This window comes from Meles meles, chromosome 1, assembly GCF_922984935.1.
Source record: "Meles meles chromosome 1, mMelMel3.1 paternal haplotype, whole genome shotgun sequence".
In the NCBI taxonomy this organism is placed as follows: domain Eukaryota; kingdom Metazoa; phylum Chordata; class Mammalia; order Carnivora; family Mustelidae; genus Meles; species Meles meles.
The window spans coordinates 114,899,687-114,920,874 of NC_060066.1; the positions used below are offsets into that span (position 1 = coordinate 114,899,687).

General features: G+C 35.6%; 1 protein-coding gene across 2 annotated transcripts in view; it reads right to left on the reverse strand.

Annotated features, from left to right (window-relative positions):
• The window catches only part of MAN1A2 (mannosidase alpha class 1A member 2), a 196,081-nt gene that overhangs the window by 43,249 nt on the left and 131,644 nt on the right, over nucleotides 1-21,188 (reverse strand). For both annotated transcript variants that reach the window (XM_046006715.1, XM_046006706.1), the window contains exons 9-10: nucleotides 7,503-7,618; nucleotides 4,286-4,505 (exon numbers count right to left, since the gene is read on the reverse strand). In XM_046006715.1, the coding sequence (XP_045862671.1) occupies nucleotides 4,286-4,505; nucleotides 7,503-7,618 (336 nt within the window). The remainder of the gene's footprint in view (nucleotides 1-4,285; nucleotides 4,506-7,502; nucleotides 7,619-21,188) is intronic.

The following is a 21,188-nucleotide window of genomic DNA, read 5'->3' on the forward strand; positions in this document are numbered from 1 at the left end:
ATTCAGCCTAGAATACAGCACTACATTAAAGTCTTTTCAATAACCTCTTTCTAATCACACCGAGCACCTTAACTCTGATCAATGTGAAGTCATCTTCCACTGGGATGTTGGGCTCACACATAATTACCATTCTCAGCTGCCATTTTTCTTTCCTTCTAGGGGTAGTTTCAAGGTCTCTCATCTTCCAAAAAATGCTAGACATTTTTATATTTTCTCAGAAAAGAAAAGGTAAAACAAGAACTATAATCCTGGTAGACCATAAACAGAACCATGCCACAGTTGCTGGCACGACATCGGTTGCTGTAGCAAATTTCAGCACTACAAGGGAGACACTATAAGCGCTAAGTAATCCCATACAAATGTGAAAATCAAGTCTTTCTCACCAACCATCACCTCCAAGAAAAAACACAAAACCAAAGCCTTGTACCAATGGTTGATAGTTCTACTGAAAGCAAAATATGTGATCCAGAAGAATTTGCCGCTAAGTCTAAGAGAACTAAAGCAGAACTCAACCAAGAGATTTTCAACCTGAGGGTCATGAACTCTGTGACAGGCTCCGGAAGAAGACAGTGTTCTGCCAAGAAGCCTGTGAAACCATATGCATAACTCTGTGTGCACATAAAGCTTTTACCAGCTAGCTCTTCAATGGGCTTTGAGGTTAGGATTAACCAACAACTCATCAATATTTTTTGTTAAAGAACTTCTATCCTGTTTATTAACAAGGTCAGCATATGATCAAATATGATTTGGCATTTAATGTTTTTAAAATGATGATAAAAGTCAAATACCATAAGCAATGAGATGATGGCAATCCAATAAAGAGTAGAGGAAGTCATTTTATCTGAATTTCTTATGTTTTTCCTTTCTCAAAGAATGAATGCTAAGAGGTGACCATATGGAGTTTTCAAATGTTAATCTTAAGGCTAATGTTAAATTAGACAATAACTTCTGTAATAATAATATTGCCTGAACTGGAAGTAGAAATTGGCTGCATGATACTAATATTTTAAACTTCTCACTAAAAATTCTCTCTCTCTGATTGGCCATTCACAACTTCACAAAAAAGACATACCAGAAATAGAACATATCTGCTTTGTGAGAAGTTGGTAAATAAGAATGTACAAGCCTAAATTATGTGCCAATTATATCCATTAGGCTGGTCAAATCACTGGTTCTGTGTTTCTGAGGGCATTATTTCTTCGGTGTTCCTTTGTTTAAGAATTATAAAAAATAATTTCCTAATAATCTTGCACTTAATTTCCGTTTTCTAGCTTAAATTTCCCATTTACATTTGTACTTCACTTCTAGAAGGAAACTAACTAATCCAGGAAGTAAAAATGAGTTGAAACCATAAATAATTAAGTACCTGGGTAAAAAGAACTCTAAGAGGATGCAAAAATCATATAATGTAAGCAAATGTAAGAGACATGCACAAATAAAATCAGAATTAAATATCAAATGTGACAAAGGCCAACAGTAAGACAGTGAAAGATACATTTAAAGAAGGCATAGATTAGTTTGTAAGGCATAGGGCTCTTCCAGATAGGTAGAGTCTGTAAAGATGGGAAAAATAAGCATCTCAGGTCAAGAAAAGAAATCCAACAAAAGATAAAAAAGCATGAGGAATATACTGGGACAGGTGATTGGACTTCAGTTTCAGAAGGCTAACAGTAAAGGAAGAACTATTAACTTCCTTTAAGGAAGAAAAGAGTTATGTCCAAAACTCCATGTCCAATGGATCTCTTGTCCATTGAATATGTTATATGTATGTAAACATTAAAATCTCTCCAATGTAATATATTGCACGTGGTCTAGGGAAGACCTTAGCCAACTTCAATAAGAAGTAAATTAAATTAAGTAACAGTCATTATTTTATTCATGTTCAGGAGTTTTGGGGTTTTTTGTTTGCTTTTGTTTTAAATCTAGAAACCCGGGGGGACAGTACTCTATTTTGAAAGTCTAAGATCTCATTTGGCACCAATTCTGCCTTATATCTCAGAATAAACTAAAATAATATATCAATCTAGCTTCCCATGTAGATACAATAGGTCTGGAACTACACTAAGTTACTACTCAGTTTCATGAACAGATTCAGCAATGTTTCCTACAAACCTAGTTAAATTATTTAGCAGAAGACCATGCTCATCAAAAAGATGAAATATGGGGACTACCAAATTTTGCATTAGTATTAATTCTAATTCCAATAACAAATGAAAGTGAAATTCCAAAGTCTTTATGGTATGAATTCAGCTAGAATCACTGCTAAAAAGTGAATGCATATTTTTAAATAAGCCAGCCAAAAAATTCTAGCACAGCTATATTACACAGGAGATGTAATTACCACGTGGGAAGGAAGCAACACTAGAACTGTACCGTTTAATTAAAGGAATTAAAGTCGAGATTAAAGATATGTAAAAACAGTGAAAGACTTGAAAATACAGGACACAAATCAAACAGTTATCTTTTGGGGCATACCATGGCAAAGAAGGTCACAAGCTCACTGACTTGCCATGTGAGAGTGACCATGAGAACCAACACACTGAGGAAGACAGTGTAGGTATTATTGTTCCAATTTTTTGCAGATGGAACCCCTGAGTCTTAGGCAGGTTAAACGAGTTGTCTAAGGCTCGGAGATAATAAATAGTGGAACACAGGGTTTTTCAACCCTAGGCACACTTCCTTTCTACAGTATCACAGTACATATCAGCATCAGCAATGTCTATGAAATGTGACAGTCAGGGAATCCTCTCCTAACTCTGGTATTCTATAATTCCTCAAAGGTAGGAGATAGGTCTTATTCACACTTTCATCTGTAAGCATCCAGTGTAAGGCTTGGCATATCAGAGGTGTTCACGTTTAATGGAGTAAATAATTAATGATAACAATAGTATATCATATTTTTAATATGTCTGCTCTATAAAACCCTACAATTTTACATCTTTTATTTCATTTGTGGTCAAAACCTGCATAACAAGTCTCATTATCATAATAAGCATACCAAATATCCATTGTGGTTCTCAGTGTTTTACTGATTTCAGCTGTGTTTTAAATATATACTTGATACTCTATATGGTCAACATGTTAATATAATTTAGCTTCTATTTATAATTAAATCACCAACTTTTTAAGTACTACATATAAACACTAAACCACTCCAAAATAACATCCGCTTCAATGTCCTTTTGACTTAGTTGTTTTTGTCAGAAATGGAATCCCTGAGTTACTGAGGGAACTAAAAAGTCAATTTCACCATAAGTTCAATTCCTTATTATATAAATCCTAAAATGGAAATTCAGTTATTTCATAAAAGCAACAACTCAACTTGTGAAATCGTAAACAGAAATTACTAGTTTTTAGTCTTTCTGTGAACTCATTTTCCATTATTTCATATAGAAACGTTTTTTTTAAAACCAGAAAAAAAATCTTGGAAGGTCTACTTTAGTATTTCTCAATCCTTTTTGAAACTTGTTAAAAAACCTGATTGCCTTCTCTCTCCATGAAATTTTGATTAACCAAAAACTCATCAATATTTTTTGTTAGAAAACTTCTATCCTATTTATCAACAAGCTCAGCATATGATCAAATATGTTTATCTATCCATGACTGTATATATATATATCTAGTCTTTATATATTAAAAAAAAAAAAAAAAAAAGATTTTTTTTTTCACCCCCAAGAACAATCTTTTTCACCACTGAGAACCATCTCATTTTCCAGGTAAGGATACTGCAACCCAGAAATATTACATAATATTACATATTTGCCTAAAGCAACAACAGAGGATCCTTTTTGTCTAAGGCACAATCAACCCCCAAATTATCGGTGAATTGACTAAGAGACTACTAAAAGACCGAGATACCAATTATATATTCAATATAACTACTATTATTATTTTCACAAGAGGATATGTAAGGCAAGTAACCCCAATCAGCCAATTTTGTGTTCTTTTAAGTAACTAGTTTTACAGAAGCTGAAATGAATGGCTAAAATGGATTCTTACTATATTAAAATAATGTCATTCCACACATCCTCAAATGCCCCACCTGACATCCTTAAAACAATTTCTTAAAAATCCTTCTTAATAAAATCAGTAGAATTCAGAATAATTTTTAAAAATGATGAACACATTTCCAGAATTAAAATTAAAATTCTTAAAAAATTGATATACTGAATTAGAAAAACTATTTTAAAGTGAAAAATGCCTATATATTTTCCTTCTAATTCCTGGATATATTTTTAACTTAGAGGTTGTTAGTCTAAGTGGTTAGTGTTATTAATACTCTTACCAGTTCTGTCATATGACTCATGACATGTACGTGCAATTTCTGCCCCTAGCTCTAAATAATGACCAGCTTTATCCATTCTGGAACCATCTGCTCCCAGTGCAAACATTCCTCCAGCAAAACAGGCCAAATGCCCCATCTTCTTTTCCAAGTGTCCATTTTTCCATTCTCCAATAAAGGTGAGACCTCCTCGGGACTTCTTAATAAGATGTTTCTCTATAGCCTGTAAGAAAGAGTAGAAATTCAAAATTTTAGAAGCAAAGTGTTAGTATTCAAACTTCCTACATTCTTCCAGTTATCATGAAACCTTAATAGGTAATAGGATATTCTACAAATCAGTAACTTTCCCTAACTGGAAGAGTTAATTTATAAAAAGTAAGTTCTGGAGAGCAAACAAGTTGCACAGAATCTTGAATACCGCATCACTACTAGGATAAAGATAAGGTGGGAGAGAGAAGACTGACCTAAAGACATAACATGACCTGCATTACAGGTTTTTTTCTTCTAGTGCTAAATGGAATTCATAAGACTCAGTCAGTTGATATCATGATGACAAGTTATAACCCAAAAGGTTCTATCAATCTATTTTCTATTTCATACCATAAAGCTGAAGAGGAAGATACCTAGGTTAATCAGAAAAATATGATTTTGGTATTTAGTAAAAATGGTCTCTCCTTTTCCTCGTAACTACAGCTCTTGTCAAAGCACTTTAAAAAGGCACTATTAGGTGAGGCGGCTTGTATGTTATAAAGCTTTCAAAACTAGTTAGAAGTTTAAATGTCACCCCTCACCTCCTTATTTTGCAAATTCAGGTATCTGTTTTGGGTGCTCTGTCATGGCGATGAGAGGCCATATGAAAACAGAGTCCATCTTCCTGGAATGCCAACTTTACACAAAAGATGTGGGGATGGCAAGAGAAATATTTTACATTCAACTTGAATGTAACACAATATAGTCTCCAACAAGGACATCTAACTTTATAAAAATTAGATTTTTTAGGAGCTCTGTTCCTTTGGACTATGTTAGACTTTGCTAGGAGGGGCTATAAATTAATTCTTTGCCTTTAGAGATAATTCTATGGAAAAGCATAAGAAATACCATGAATTCAGTTCTCTTTGGTGAAAAGGATTATATACAATTAGAGACTACACTTTTTGGACAATAAAAAAGAATAAGACTTAACCCACATTTTTGTGTGTTGTTCTCTGACAAGTTTGGTAACAATCAGCTTTGGAAAAATTTATTGTGTATTCCTTACAATGATAATGTCTGTTTTACAGAATTGTAAGGACTATGCCTCATTCATCATCTTATACTCCATAAGGCCTATAAGTGTAGTATGCAGTCAATAAATGTTTAACTAAAAAAAAAATGTTTAACTAAGAAGTCATTCTGTAAATAATCTGGTAGATACTTGTATTTGGGCTGTCAGGGGAATTAGGAGTTGGGTGGTAAGGAAAATAAGAGACTACCACTGATTTATAAGTTTTGATTGTTGTTTTAACACCACAAATGGAAAGATTAGTTTTTCTAATGCAAGGACAGTATTTTTCATCTTTGTGGGCCTCATGGCATCTGCTATGTTTTCCACAGGAAAGGCACTCAATAGATGCCTACCCAAGAAACATTTACTGAATGCCTACAACGGACTAAACACGATATGCCAAATTATCAGTCTAACATCTGTGCACTCTGTAAACTATAGGGAATTAGTTCCCCCAAAAGTAAGGCTATAAAAAGAATAAGATTCTTGCTTTAATTTAAAAACACAATAGCTAGAACTCTGAATATTGATCATCAACTACAGTCAGAATGGTGTTGTTATATACAAAATTATGTATTTGTTGACAAAGTCAACAAAGCCTAAATGTGTTTCTTTGAAAATCCAAACAACTCTGATGAAGAAAAATGTAGAGAAAACAAAATTTAAGAATATCAAGAACAGGAGAGGAGGGTGGGAGGATGGGCAAAATGGATGAAGGGTAGTTGGATACAGGCTCCTAGTCATAGAACGAGTAAGTCACAGGGATACAGGGAATATAGTCAGTGGTACTGTGATATCATGTTATATGGTGACAGGTGGTGGCTACGCCTGCAGTGCGTACAGCAGTAAGGACCTGTTGAATCACTACGCTGCACACCTGAAACCAATGCAACACTATGTGTCAACTATACTTCAGTGAAAATAATAAAATTTAAAAAATATATATATATATATAAGAGAGAGAGAATTTTAAAAACTCATTTTTTAAAAAGATTTTATTTATTTATTTGGGGAGGGGGGCAAAGAAAGAGGGAGAGAGAATCTTAAGCAGGCTCCACAGCTAGTGCCGAGCCCAACAGGGAGCTTGAACTCACATCCCTGAGATCATGACTGGAGCCAAAACCAAGAGTCAGATGCTTAGCTGACTGAGTCACCCAGGCACTCCAATACAACTTTAAAAACCAATTAAAATCACTCAAGGGCTATAGGTTGGTACTGGATCAGAAAGCAAATAACTTAATAAGCGGGTGACACACTTCTCTATTTCACAGTTTTTGCTTGGAAATATCACATATAAGTGCTTCCAAGACTGAAACCTTTTCCCATTTTTAAACTGTCACAGCTGGTAAGAGGTGATAGACATTTATGTCTATTTTATATAAATATGAAACGATACAGTAAAGTGGTTCAAAGCACAGACCCTGGAGCCAGACTGTTCAGTTCTAGGCTCCATCACTTACTAGCTACTGTGAACTTGAGCAAGTTACTCAACCTCTTTGTGCCATGAGGTTCTCAAGCATAAAATGGTAGTAAAGATGAAATGATTTCATTTCATGTAAAAGAGGTTACAACAGCTCCTGGTGTGTGGAAAATACTAGGTAAGTGTTTTGCCCTTATTATTGATCCATAAGGCTCTCCATGAGTAGGTTCAATGTCAGCTGAAAGAAGAAATGTTTATGAAAATGTATGTGAAGTCAGAAGTTTTTCCAGTCTGTGTAGACAATAACTAAAAGTAATTATAATAAATGTTCATACATAAACCATTACTTATTTACTCTTCAACAATTTCTTTAAAATGCCACAATAAAGGAAAACAATACAAGACTTTTAGATTAAAATACTAAAACTCTACAGTGAGGGCATAGAATCAAATGCATATAGGTGGTCACTGATCACTACAAAACACACTGTATATTCAAAGAATGTTAAGCAGATAAATGTTCTGGCAAGAATTACCTCAATAGCATCATCATACATTTTTCTTGCCTCATGGTCTGTTTTATCGGACATCAACCATGCTTTTAGTAGGTATTCATAAAAACTGTCTCCCAGCCCACCAACTGATGTGTGATCTGTAATAAAAGAAAAAGCGAAGGATGAAAATGGAGGAGAGAGAAGACAGAAGACAATGAAATAATCTTTTTCAAGTATAATGACTATTACTGGTCAATAATTTAAAAATTATATTGACAGCCTTATTTGCAGCATACTTCAAATTTAGTCCAGTAAAAATATGCCCTCGTCATTTCCCTCTGCATGTATATCCAACTTTCCAGAAACCCCTTTCTGGGGACGGGGTATTTCACATACGTAGGAGTCTTTCTGCAGCCAGAGAGTGTGAACACTGTCACACAATCATACTTTTCCAGAAGTGAAACAATTATCTTTCATATATTAATGATTTTAACTATACAAGCTATAAGATTAAACATGAGATACACTTGAATCTGATGTTAACTGAAAAGAGTCCATTTCTCTCTAGGATGGTTAGTGGTGATTGCTGTGCCATAGACAATAAAGTAAAATAAATCTAAAAGGAGGAAAAGCCCAAGAATTTCTTTGCAGTAACACTTTGCATACTATAATAAGCTATAGAATGGATATACTTGATTGCTATTTATATAACTCTTACTTCATATGTCTGCCCTATGTGTATTCTTATTCTACTCCATCTATACTTTTAATCCTATCCAAGGCAACAGCATAACCCCCAAGGCAACACTATTCTTCTATCCCTTTCCATGAGCCCCATTCTACATTCTTAACCTGGATGGCTCAGTGGATTAGGCCGCTGCCTTCGGCTCAGGTCATGATCTCAAGGTCCTGGGATCGAGTCCCGCATCCGGCTCTCTGCTCCGCGGGGAGCCTGCTTCCTCCTCTCTCTCTGCCTGCCTCTCTGCCTACTTGTGATCTCTCTGTCAGATAAATAAATAAAATCTTTAAAAAAAAAAAAAACAAAAAAAAAAAAACTCACATCCTCCCTGCCAAAAAAGAAAAACAGCACATTTTTATGACTTGTCAATCACTCAGAGTACTAGCACTGGTTTCCTACTTCAGTGAGGAAACGATAGACCACTGGGTGGTTTATGGAACAGCCGGCTATCTGTTTGGAGGGGAATGCATAAGCTCACAAAAATAAATTTGTGGTGGGTCAGTGATTTAAAAGTAAAACACAAAACTATAAGCATTCCAGAAGAAAATACAAGAAGATGTCTGCTCTTCCTAAGCAGATGATGTTCTTAGGCAAAACACAGAATGAAGGAGCCACAAAAGAAAAGATTTACAGCATCATCTGGTACAAGCTACCATAAATGAATTTATAAGACAAGAAATCGAATAGGGTATTTGCAGCATATATAACAGAAATAAAGATTAATACCCTATACAAAGAACTCTAATAACTAAATAAGAAAAACTGCTTTAGAGCACACATAAGTTATTTTTAAAAAGAAACACAAATTGATAATTAAAATAAGAAAGGAAGATCAACTCCATTAGTGACCAGAGAAAAGCAAATTAAAACAATAGGTTCCATTTTTGTCTATTTAATTGGCAAACATTTTTAAAAACTCATAGCATCCAATGTAGATAAAGTTATGGTTCATAGGTGCTGGGAACGGAGGGCAATTTTTATAGCAGCTATCAAAATTTAACTAGGTTTTCTACTTCTGGAATTATCCTCTAACAAACACTTGCACAAATACACAAGTATAGATGTAAAAAAAAAAAAAAAAGGTCATCAGAGCCCTGTATCCATTAATAAAAACGTCAGATGACCTCAAAGGTTGTAGCTACATAAATTACAGTATAAACAGACTGTAAGAGAACATGCAATCATTAAAGAGGATCAGGTGAATCTTTAATCTGAACTGGGAATACATCTATTATATGCTGTTAAATAGAGGGAGGGCAAGTTTCAGAATAACACAGCTCGATACTACTAAAAATTTGTATGTTTAAAGAATATTATTGTACACATAGAAAAAGTCTGAAAAGACAGCTGTACACAGTGATTACCTCTAAGAAAGTAGCCCTTCAATTTTTACTGTATATATTTATGCATTATTGGAATACATGTAACTCGTGTGGTTAAATCATCTCTTACAGAAATAAACAGGAGAAGGTGCCGCCATTCACTTTAAACATGATCTGTTAATACTTTAGTAACTCGCTTGTACCCTCAACGGCCTGCATCTCAAATACTCTTTTCACATTTTTTCCTTTAGTCCTAACTGTACACTTGAATGAATTCTTACATATATACACCCACAAATCCACCAAAATAAAAATATAGAGCATTTCCAACATTCCAAAATCTCCCTCATGTGGCCCTCCCAATAATACCCCAACTTCCAAAGATAACCATTTTTCTGACCTCTATCACTAAATGATCTGTCAAGTTCACATAAAATAGCCATTCATATGAAGTGGCTTTCAAGAATGATTTGGGAGCTTAATGATCTCCTTTGTTTTCCACTTAAATATCTAGAAGAAGCCCCCTGCCTTATGTAGGCTTCTGAGTCTCTAACATTTAAAGTGCTTGGGTATTAGGGAAGAAGCTCAGAGAAAAAGAACACAGTTTTCTCTCAGACTGAACAAGAAAATCACAATTAGATTTCTAACAGCTTTCAATACTTGTCATACTTACATTTAAGAATTTTATAATGATGGTAATATATGACAATGGGTTTAGAGGCTAAGTTACACTCAGATGCTAAATTAGTTCCAACAGATTTAGATATTTTATAGTTACTGGAAATCATAAAAGATAACACATATTTGTAAAATATTAAAATATGGAATTGAGTAGACACAGAAAGTCCCTCATATTTAGGGACAGAGAATATATGTAAAACAGAAATGTTGAGGGGTGCCTTTTGGGTACATTATTTGCTAATGAACCAGAAGACAGTAATTTTTTATTTGGCGAAGAACTATGTTAAAACAGCTGCATAAAACAACTATAACAAAATATCCCCGTCAAAACTGTTACTTCAGTGTTGTAGTCATGTCATGATGTCTTGACTCACTTGGTGAATGATGCCATTACTATCTTACCAGCTGCCCAGTCTTGTCTTGGGCTTCTCATCAACTGCTTAAAAATGCGCTTGTTTCAGTTGTCCTCCTATTTGCCTGTCTGTGGTCTCCCCTGTTTTTCCTTCACCATTTTTCTTTCCAGCCCCTCAGGTGTGTCACTTCCAAGTACACTGAGTCCCTCCTATGTTTATTTCATTGCCCTTGAGGGCTTCCTCCCCAAGCTGGTTATTCTCAGGGGTACTGTACCTGCTTTCCCAAGTTGTACCATTGTTTCCTCAACGTGTCGTCTTGTTTACACTTGTTTTACTGTCATATTCTTATATAATTTCCCAGAAAGGACTATGTGGTGATAATAAAGGTAACTGTACCTTTATTATGCTCCCCTTCCTAATTTTATATTATAAAGGTATCAAATTCAAGGTTGGAAATCATCTTTCCACAGAGGTTCTCAAAAGTACTGCCCCAATGTCCCGTAACATCGTGTCATGGGTGAGAGACATCAGCAATGCTATTTTATAGGCTCAACATGTCCTCTTTTCTCCATTCCCCTTCTTCACACTCAACTGGTCTTTCTAAGCTCTACATCTTCATTTTGATACTGCTCAAATGTTTCCTTACATTCACTGTGCTGGGCACTATTCCAACAACAGATTTGCATCTTTCAACTCTGAGAATTCTCTTCCATTATTTATTTTCCTCACTTCACCTGCTTGTTTCTCTAAAACTCTTACTAGTTGGAAACTGGACCTCTTGGATTGATTTTCTATTATTCTTTTCTCTCAAATTTTAGTCTCTCTTAGTCTTCTTCCTCTATATTCTGGAATTATTTATTTTTAAGGATTTTGTTTATTTATTTGACAGAGAGAGAGAGAGATCACAAGTAGACAGAGGCAGGCGGAGGGGGGAAAGCAGGCTCCCCACTGAGCAGAGAGCCCAATGCGGGGCTTGATCCCAGGACCCTGAGACCATGACCTGAGCGGAAGGCAGAGGCTTAATGCACTGAGCCACCCAGGCACCCCTGGGATTTTTTTTTTTTTCAATCCGTTCATATTTTAGTCCTTTCACTGTGGTTTTACTGTAAGCAATGATACTTTTGACCTCTGAGCGCTTCTCTGTTCTCTAATTGTTTCTTTTTTCATAGTACTGTATTCCTATTTTATGAATACATCATCTTCTTAGAGTTCTCTGAAAAAGTAAGTATACTTGTTTATGGAATTGCTTCAGTCTCCTCCAGGATCCCCTTTTGACTTTAAATATTTTTCACTGTGAAATTTAACATACACATGGAAAAGCATATAAAATTCATTATACAGAATATCTGTATAATCTCTACTCAGAAGAATGCTAGTGCCTAAAAGCCTTTCATGTACCCTTTCTCAATTATTATTCCCAGATTCCCAAAGATAACCATTATCTTAATTTTTGGTTAAAAAAAATGTAATCACTTTTTTATATGGTTATCATCTAATACCCTCTTCAAACCACTACTGTGTTTAACTTTGTCTACTGGTATATTTAATAAATGTTATATATTCTCTTGCGGCTACCTTCTGTATCTCAATACTCTGTGAGAGTCAACCACGTTGTTATATGTATGTGCTGCTATTTGATATCCCACTGCATCAACCAACCACTGTTTATTTATCTGTGTTAAGACTGAAATTTTGGGTAGTTAGTGGGGGTTTCCTCTACAGACAGGGGGTGCTCTCCCACTGAGCAGACTTCTGCATCATTAGGTCTCTCTCCTGAGTGGGAATTCTGACTGGATGCCTTCTGTGTAGGCAAAGTTGAGGAAAGGTGGGCCAACTTCCAGGTTTCGCTTTAGAGTCAGGAACAGGGTATTTGTTGTGAAACTGATCTGCATGAATTTTAGAATAAAGGGGGGCTTTATTCTGGGGTACTAACATCCACATGGAAAATTTTAACTTTCTCTTCAATGAAATCACTCAACTTTTTAAAAAGAAGTGCTACATAGTTTTGTCTACAAGGAAATTCCAGGATGAGCTAGTGCGTAAGAATTTCAAGTGGAGCACTTGTTCCCTATAATGACCTTGAATAAATACCTATATTAACTCTATTCCTCACTTATTCAATTATGTGTACCTATTGTTTATGAACTCTGAATCATTCTGGAATTTCATCAGTCACCTTTTATAGTGTTCTTTTACTATATTCTAGGTTGCACCTTTCCCAGGTCTACTCACACACTCCCAGCTACAGTGCATTACACTAATTTGTTTAAGCAAATTTGTTTAAATAATCTTGCCCATATGATCTCCTATTTACCTCCAAATCTCCTTACTCTCTTGAGTTAACTGCTTTCTACCTTTTTCTGTACTTCCATTTCACTGTGGTCTCAAGGAAGATGGTTGGCCACAGTAGTGAAGTTATAGTTCAATCTTCCACCATGAAGCAGAAGTCCTAATAAAACTTTCTCAATTTGAGTTCTTTCTGGATAACTCTGCAATTTGTTAATGATATATATGTATGACTTCTTCCCTGTCTCCTGATCTGCTCTGTTGTCCTATTATCAATAAAAATCAAAGAAGGTAGGAACTTAGGGCATCTTGATTTACTCCAGTATTTCTGGATGGTGTGGGACTTGTAAGCTTGTTACCGCTCTGTAATTCAGGATGATTTTAGGGGGAACATAGAAAAACCTTTAAAAAATTGTCATAGTTGGGGCACCTGGATTGCTCAGTGGGTTAAGTCTCTGCCTTCAGCTCAGGTCATGGTCTCAGGGTCCTGGGATCGAGCCCCACATGGGGCTCTCTGCTCAGCGGGGAGCCTGCTTTCCCCTCCCCCTCTACCTGACTTTCTGCCTACTTGTGGTCTCTCTCTCTGTGTTAAATAAATAAATAAAATCTTTAAAAAAAAACTGTCATAGTCATGGGGTGCCTGGTGGCTCAGTTGGTTAAGTGTCTAACTCTTGCTTTTGGCTCAGGCCATGATCCAGGATTGTGAGGCTGAGCCCTCCATCAGGCTCTGCACTGGGTGTGGCATCTTAAAATTGTTTCTCTTCCACTCTCCCTGTCGTTCCCCCCCTCCCAAAAATAGTTGTCATAGTTATACAATGGCTATTGTCAAGATGATCTTTTAACTTCATACAAGATCACCCCCCCCACCCCTGGAGCACATACCAACAACAAAGGATGAAATAATTATTTAAAAGGTATTCCACACTTGAAAACAAAATAAAAATTGTAGTAAGTAAGAAATACAAAGAAACTCAGTGTTAAAAGCAGGAGCTTCTATTTTTTGTAAGTAAATAAAGACATCCAGAAATTTACTTACTCCAACATAATGGGATTCAAAGCACTCACTCATGGTGGGACTCTGGGTATGAAATTAGTTTCCTAGACTAGCAAAAGGAAGCAGAAACAGCTGCAATACTGAGACTAGGATAAACTGCTACATATTTGAGCAAACAGATGTGTTATATCCTTGGGAAAACTGACATTCCAGTATAAAAAAGACCCGAGTTCTGAACTGATGAGCCAGTGGAAGCATTAATAAAACTGCCAGGAATGGAGCAGTAAATAGTGAGAGTGAAAAGAAAAACATACACATCATGAAGCTCTCACTCAAACTGAGTTTACAAATGAAAACTCCAATGCACATAAGGAAAACTCATTAGGAAAAAATTCAACTATGCAAATGGGAGAATGTACTACACCATGAAAAAGTAAATAATGAATGCAAGTTGGTGCAGCCAACTTTGGAAAACAGTGTGGAGATTCCTCAAAAAATTATAGAGCTGCCCTATGACCCTGCAACTGACTATTAGGTGTTTACCCCAAAGATACAGATGTAGTGAAAAGAAGGGCCATCTGTACCCCAATGTTCATAGCAGCATTGGCCACAATCGTCAAACTGTGGAGCCAAGACGCCCTTCAACAGATGAATGGATAAAGAAGATGTGGTCCATATATACAATGAAGTATTATGCCTCCATGAGAAAGGATGAATACCCAACTTTTGTATCAACATGGATAGAACTGGAGGAGATTATGCTGAGCAAAATAAGTCAAGCAGGGAGAGTCAATTATCATATGGTTTAACTTGTTGTAAGGCATAAGAAATAACATGGAGGACATTAGGAAGAGGAAAGGAAAGTGAATTGGGGTAAATCAGAGGGGGAGACAAAGCATGAGAGAGTGCACTATGAGAAACAACAGAGGGTTTTGGAGGGGAGGGGAGTGGGGTGATGGGCAAACCTGGGTGGTAGGTATTAAGGAGGGCACATATTGCATGGGGCACTGGGTGTGGTGCATAAACAATGAATCTTGGAACACTGAAAAAATAAAATAGAAATAAAATAAAAAATAAAAATAAAATGTAAATTAAAAAATTTTTTTAATAACTTGGAATTCTTCAAACCAAATAAATAAATAAATAATGCAGCTACCTTCTGAAAATAAGTTTAAAATAAGTATTTTAAAAAAATGTACCAAGAGAGGGATGCCTGGGTGGCTCAGTGGGTTAAAGCCTCTGCCTTCGACTCAGATCATGATCCCAGGTCTTGGGATTGAGTCCCGCATCGGGCTCTTTGCTCAGCAGGGAGCCTGCCTCCCGCCCCCCTGCCTACTTGTGATCTCTGTCAAATAAATAAATAAAATCTTTGTACCAAGAGAAAAAGTGTATAAAGCCAAAACTGATCAATTTTCACTGAAAAGTTGGCAAACACAGAATTTAATACAACTATTTGAAAACTGATAGATCAGAAAAAAACTTAGACAATGAGCTTGATAACGGTCTTGTTTAATATGCTGGTTAAGTCTGAGTTGCCTTAAAGGAAAGCAGACTCTGCAAAACTACGAGCAGCCTGAGAAGAGACACTCATTGGCTTGTTTCTTTATATAACACCCTACAATGCTTTGCACAATTCTTACTTAGAGAGTGCTCAATAAGCAATTATTAAATGGCTGACTTCCCATTTTCAAGTATGAATAGCATTTCACAATTAATAACTTGTATTTTTTCTTTTTGGGGTGGGCGCCTGGTTGGCACAGTCAGGTAAGCATCCAACTCTTGGTTTTGGTTCAGATGATCTCTGGGATCATGATATCAAGCCCCATGTCAGGTTCCATGCTCAGCAGGGAGTCTGCTGGAGATTCTTCCTCACCCTCTCACACTGATGCACGTATTCACTCTCTCTCCATAGAGAAATCTTTTTTTAAAAAGGGGCATTTTTTCTTTCTTAAAATGAATTAGATCATATTTTTTTTAAATGATTCCATTTTCAAAATCTCTTTTTCAGTTTAGGGCAACAAATAGTTATGAGATAAATAATAATCCCTAACACTTAATATTTACAAGTCCAACAAAAACAAGTTTATAGAATGAATGCATTAACTACCTTAAGTACTCGTTCTTTCAAGTTTTAATAAAATTTACATGTGTACATTTTTAAACTTTCCTAATTCCAATACTAAGATGTCTATAATTGTAGTATATTTAATTGCTTATATGAACTATCCACTGAAATTATAATTTTAAAAACCTTACAAAACTTCATTCATGTGAATTATCAGAAATATACACAGAAGTCTTGATATTAAGGTCTTCCTTAACATTTAATTTTCTTATAGCTCAGCATCCAGATATAGTATTTCAACTACTCAGGGGACTGTAGTAAGAATGTGTTTTCTTTCTTTTCTTTTTTTTTTTTTTTAATTATGTTCAGTTAGCCAGCATATAGTACTATCCTAAGTTTTTGCTGTAGTGGTCAACAATTCATTAGTTGCATATAACACCCAGTGCCCATTCCAACACATGCCCTCCTTAATACCCATCATTTGGTCACCCCATTCCTCTACCCCCTTCCCTTCTATAACCCTCACTTTACTGCCCCCGGAGTCCAGAGTCCCTCATGTTCATTAACACGGATGGAACTGGAGGGGTATTATGCTGAGTGAAGTCAAGCAGAGAAAGACAATTATCATATGGTTTCACTCATATGTGAAACATAAGGAATAGAGTGGAGGACCACAGGGGAAGGGAGGGCAAACAGGGAAGAAATCAGAGAGGGAGACAAACCAAGAATGTACTTTCTAAAAATAACCAAATACCTAAATCCCATTCCTCTTTTCTCTTAAAAGAGTTTAAATTTACTCTTGCTTCTTTCCTCCTCACCTACTTGCTTCTTGTTCCCCTATATTCTGGCTTTGGCCTACAGCACATAGCCAAACCAAAATGGCCTTCTACAAGCCCAATACATCAAATAAACAGTACGTGCAAGAGATGATTAGAACATAAAACAGCACTGCGAAGGGTAAGGCTATGGGTGATACTGAATGAGGGAGAGAACGGAAGGCCCAAATTAACCAAAGGGAAGGAGAAATGAAGGAACAGATTTTGCAGTTACTAAGAAGGTAAAAACAACAGGACAGGAATCTGGCCAGATTGTGAAGCTCCTGGCACAGGCCAGACTATGTAAAATACGGAAGAAATAAGGAATCACAACGAAGAATAAATTTTAAAGAAGAGATCATAAGCTCAATTTTGTACCTACTGAGTTTCAGATACCTACAAATAACCAGGAGACAAATATCCTGTATGTGGGGAGGGAGGATATAAGTTTAAAACCCAAGCAAAATTAGTAATGAAATACTGATTTACATCAAGGGTGGGAGTGGAGAGGCGATTTTTTCTATAAAGGGCCAGATAATCTATAACCTTTGTTGCATGCTCCTGTTTTGTTGCTGATGAGGATTGTTTAAGCCCTTCAAAAATGTAAAAAAACCTTTTTAACTGGTAGGCCATATAAATGCAGGCCAGAGACTAGCCCAGTTGGCCAGAGGCTGATTTGTATTTCACAGATATATAGGACATGGTTTGTCCTGTTAAAAAGAGAGGAGATATGTGAGGCAAAAATGGAAAAGATAAGAAGAATTCCTAGGAATATAAACATTTAAGAAGCTAAGTGAAGAAGAATATGAAACCAATTCCCATCCCTTTTAAAGGAGACTGGTATTGTAATTGTTTTATCTAACCGAATGTGGTAAAAAGTAACATCGTGCCAGTTTCAAGCCTATTCATCAAGAGTACTTATGTGCTTCACTTCTTTTTATGGGACCTTGTTACTGCCATGGAAATAAGCATGGTGTATAGCCTGATAAATAGTGAGAGACGGGAAGTAGGGCTGAATCTTCCCAAGTGGGGCCGTGCTAGATTAGCCAGTGTCCAGACAACCTGCCAGCTCACTTGGACACATGAATAAGTCCAGACAAGACCAGCAGAACCTCTCAAGTCAATCCGTAGATTTTGAAGAAATAATACATTCTTTGAAGTCACTAAATTTTAGAGTGGTTTGTTATACAGAAATAACTAACTAACACATTGGGTTTTTTTTTGGGTTAGTCTATAGGACAGTCGCTGGGCCACATAAAAAGTTATTTTTAGTGGAGTGGTAGAAAGCAGAGCTCAGAAGGCAATGCATTAAAAGAAATGAATAGGGGTGCCTGGGTGGCTCAGTCAGTTAAGCAGCTGCCTTTAGCTCAGTTAATGATCCCAGGGTTCTGGGATCAGCCCTGCATCGGGCTTCCATAGGGAGTCTGCTTCTTCCCTCTCCCTCTGTCTGTTGCTCTGCCTGCTTATATTGTCTTTCTCTCTCTCTGTCAAATTTAATAACTAAAATCTCTTTAAATAAATAAATAGAGTGAACAGAAGGCAAATAAGAAAAACCACAAATATAAACATTTCTTCAAAAGACTTTATCATGATAGTAAGAAGAAAGTTGGAGTATCTGTTAGAAGGGGCGATGGCAATGAAGAACAGCAGAGTGAAATAGAAGGGGTTTTTGGCAATGAGAAAGGAACCAGAAGGTTTAACACATGGTATAATCACAATAGGAATACCAAAAAAGAAAGACTTCAGGAGTTCAAAAAGGAGAGAATACAGGACCCAGGTCAAAGAAAAAATACTGGACAGGATGTGAGACTAGAAAATAGAAATAAAGTCTAGTGACTCAGTAAATGAACTTACAGGTAAAAAGATCTCCTAAATAAGGATCTTCACTTCCACTCTTACTTAGGAAGTAAGGTCGTCTAGGTAGCAGTGAGGTGAAGGGGTATGGTGACCAACTTTTTAAAAACTACCAAAGAGGCAGTCTGTGAATAATAATAATTTTTAAAAACTAGGAGCATAGAATGGGTCATAAAAGAAGCAATAGTGAACAAAGAAATGAACACTTTGAACCACAAGGTTATGATGAGATTAGGCAATGGAGCAATATAAGTATGCTAGAGTTCTCATCTTGCTCAAAAGGAAGATCCAGTAATGATTAATTCTAAATGTCATTAGAATAATATAAATAATCAGGGCATAAGTTAAAATTCAAGGGCAATTGTTAGAAAAGATGAAAAAATATATATATATATCAATTTTTAAACAAGTAGAGAAAAAGAATATGAAACAAAAGACATAAAGCAACATGGGGAGGATATTTTAAGAATGCATAATAAATAGGGGAAAAAAAACAAAATAAAAGAAATAGACTTAGAAAAAGACTTGGGTTTTAAACCAGGATGAAGTAATAGTTTATCCTGTAACCTAAAATGGCCAAAAAAAATATAAAACAAACAAACAAACAAAGAAAAAGCCAAACAAACAAAGAAAAACCTGAACAATATACATGAAATGATGGTTTTCATGACACTGAGCATCAGGCAATAAAGGATGGTGATCTCTGAGATATGGAAAATAAACAAGGGGAGTTCTAGGACTGCCCCCAGAAAGTTTCCAGGCAGAGGCCAGGGAGGAGAAAATAAGGCACAGCCCAGAAAGTCCAAGGCAGTTAGGATTCCCAGACAGGATACCAGAGAAAAGAGACCTGCACAGAAAGAGAAACTAGATATCTGTAAAGGATTCCCTTGAGTATCCAGTGGGGTACGGAGCAGCACACACATGTGGGAAACTACCTGAGACTGGGAAAAAAACCACATGAAAGGTCTGCAGGGGACACTGCCTAGGGCTCACAAAGACCCTACTGGTAATAATGCCTCTTCTCATGAACCAGACAAGAAAAATTCATACTTCAAGGGCAATCAGAGTAGAATATGCAAAAGATAATTAGCCTTAGACTGAGCAATGTATCAGATGCCCCTAATAAATCATAAAATTAAGACAGGAAAAGGTCTAAGAGTTTCCAAGTTACTTAACTGTATCCCCGAAAAAAACTCAAGATTTCTAGGAAAACAAAAATATCTGGCACTCAAACAAGATTAAACTGACAATGTCTGACATCTAGTCCAAGATCACCAGGCATGCAAAGAGGCAGGAAAGAAAGAACTCACAATGACAAAAACAAGGAACCAGTCCAACCTGATGCAGAATTGACACAAATGGTAGAATTACCAGAGAATAATACTGTAAGTTACTGTAACTGTTACCTATGTTCCAACAGGTAAGCAGAGACAAGGAAGATATAAAAAGATCCAAACTGAACTTCGAACGATGAAAACTACTGTGTTAGATACAAACAAATACAGTGGAAGGGATTAACAGATCAGACAATACATAAGAAAAGATTAGTAACTTTGAAGGCACTGCAACAGAAATTATTCAAGACGAAACAGAGAGGGGGAAAAATAAAGAAAGAAAAAAAAAGTATCAGCGAACTAAGTGGTCTATTACATGGATAACTAGAATCTCTGAAGGAGAGACATGACTGAAAAATTATTTGAAGAGATAAGGGTTTTAATTTTTTAATTTTTTTTGCAAGAGTTTGATTTATATAAACTATTTTTGTTTTAATATTTCAACTGGATATATGTTAAGTATACATTATTAATTCTTCTCCACTAATATTAGCTTGCCTATAGTGCTGTATAAGATAGAATACAAATATTCTAATTACAATGTATTAATAAACTATTTTTGAGTTTTATAAGCAAATGTATGTTGCATGATAGAGAACACTTTTTTCCTTGCTTTCACTAAGTACCCAATAGGTTTCTTAATTTTAAAAATTTTATAATAATGTTATGGGATACGAAATATTTCTATTATCAATTTGTTATGGGATTAAAAGTCACTTGATCAGTCACAGAGCTAAAAACTTCTTCAGTAACTGTATGGGTGCATTTCCAAGTTCAATTATTCCATTATTCCACCCTTCATTTATTTCAGTAAGAAGTTTTACTTTACAAAAATATGGTATGCTGATGGAATCATATCAAATCCATGGATTTGTAACTTAAAATTATTACAAGCTTGTACATGACTGCAGGAATTCATTCCATGAATATTAAAAAAACATTTATGTACTAGACACTTTTATACCTTGAAAATTTGAAAAATAAAATATAAGACTACTTGGCTATTACTTTTTCCATGAGAAAATCTCATCTAAATCATCTGTTCAATAGAATCCGCAAATACAATTTCCAATTTTCTGTATTTTATTAAATTGTACTAGCAGGTGAAATTAAAATTTTAAATTATTATAAAATAAACCTAGGATTATCCATTACAGAAAAACCCCAGTCATTTAAAGTAATAAATAATCAAGTAATTTCATGGAAAGGGCCATTATGAAAAATAATTTTTTTCATTAACATTCTACTTGCAACTAATATTAAGCTAAAATAGTTGAGTTTTATT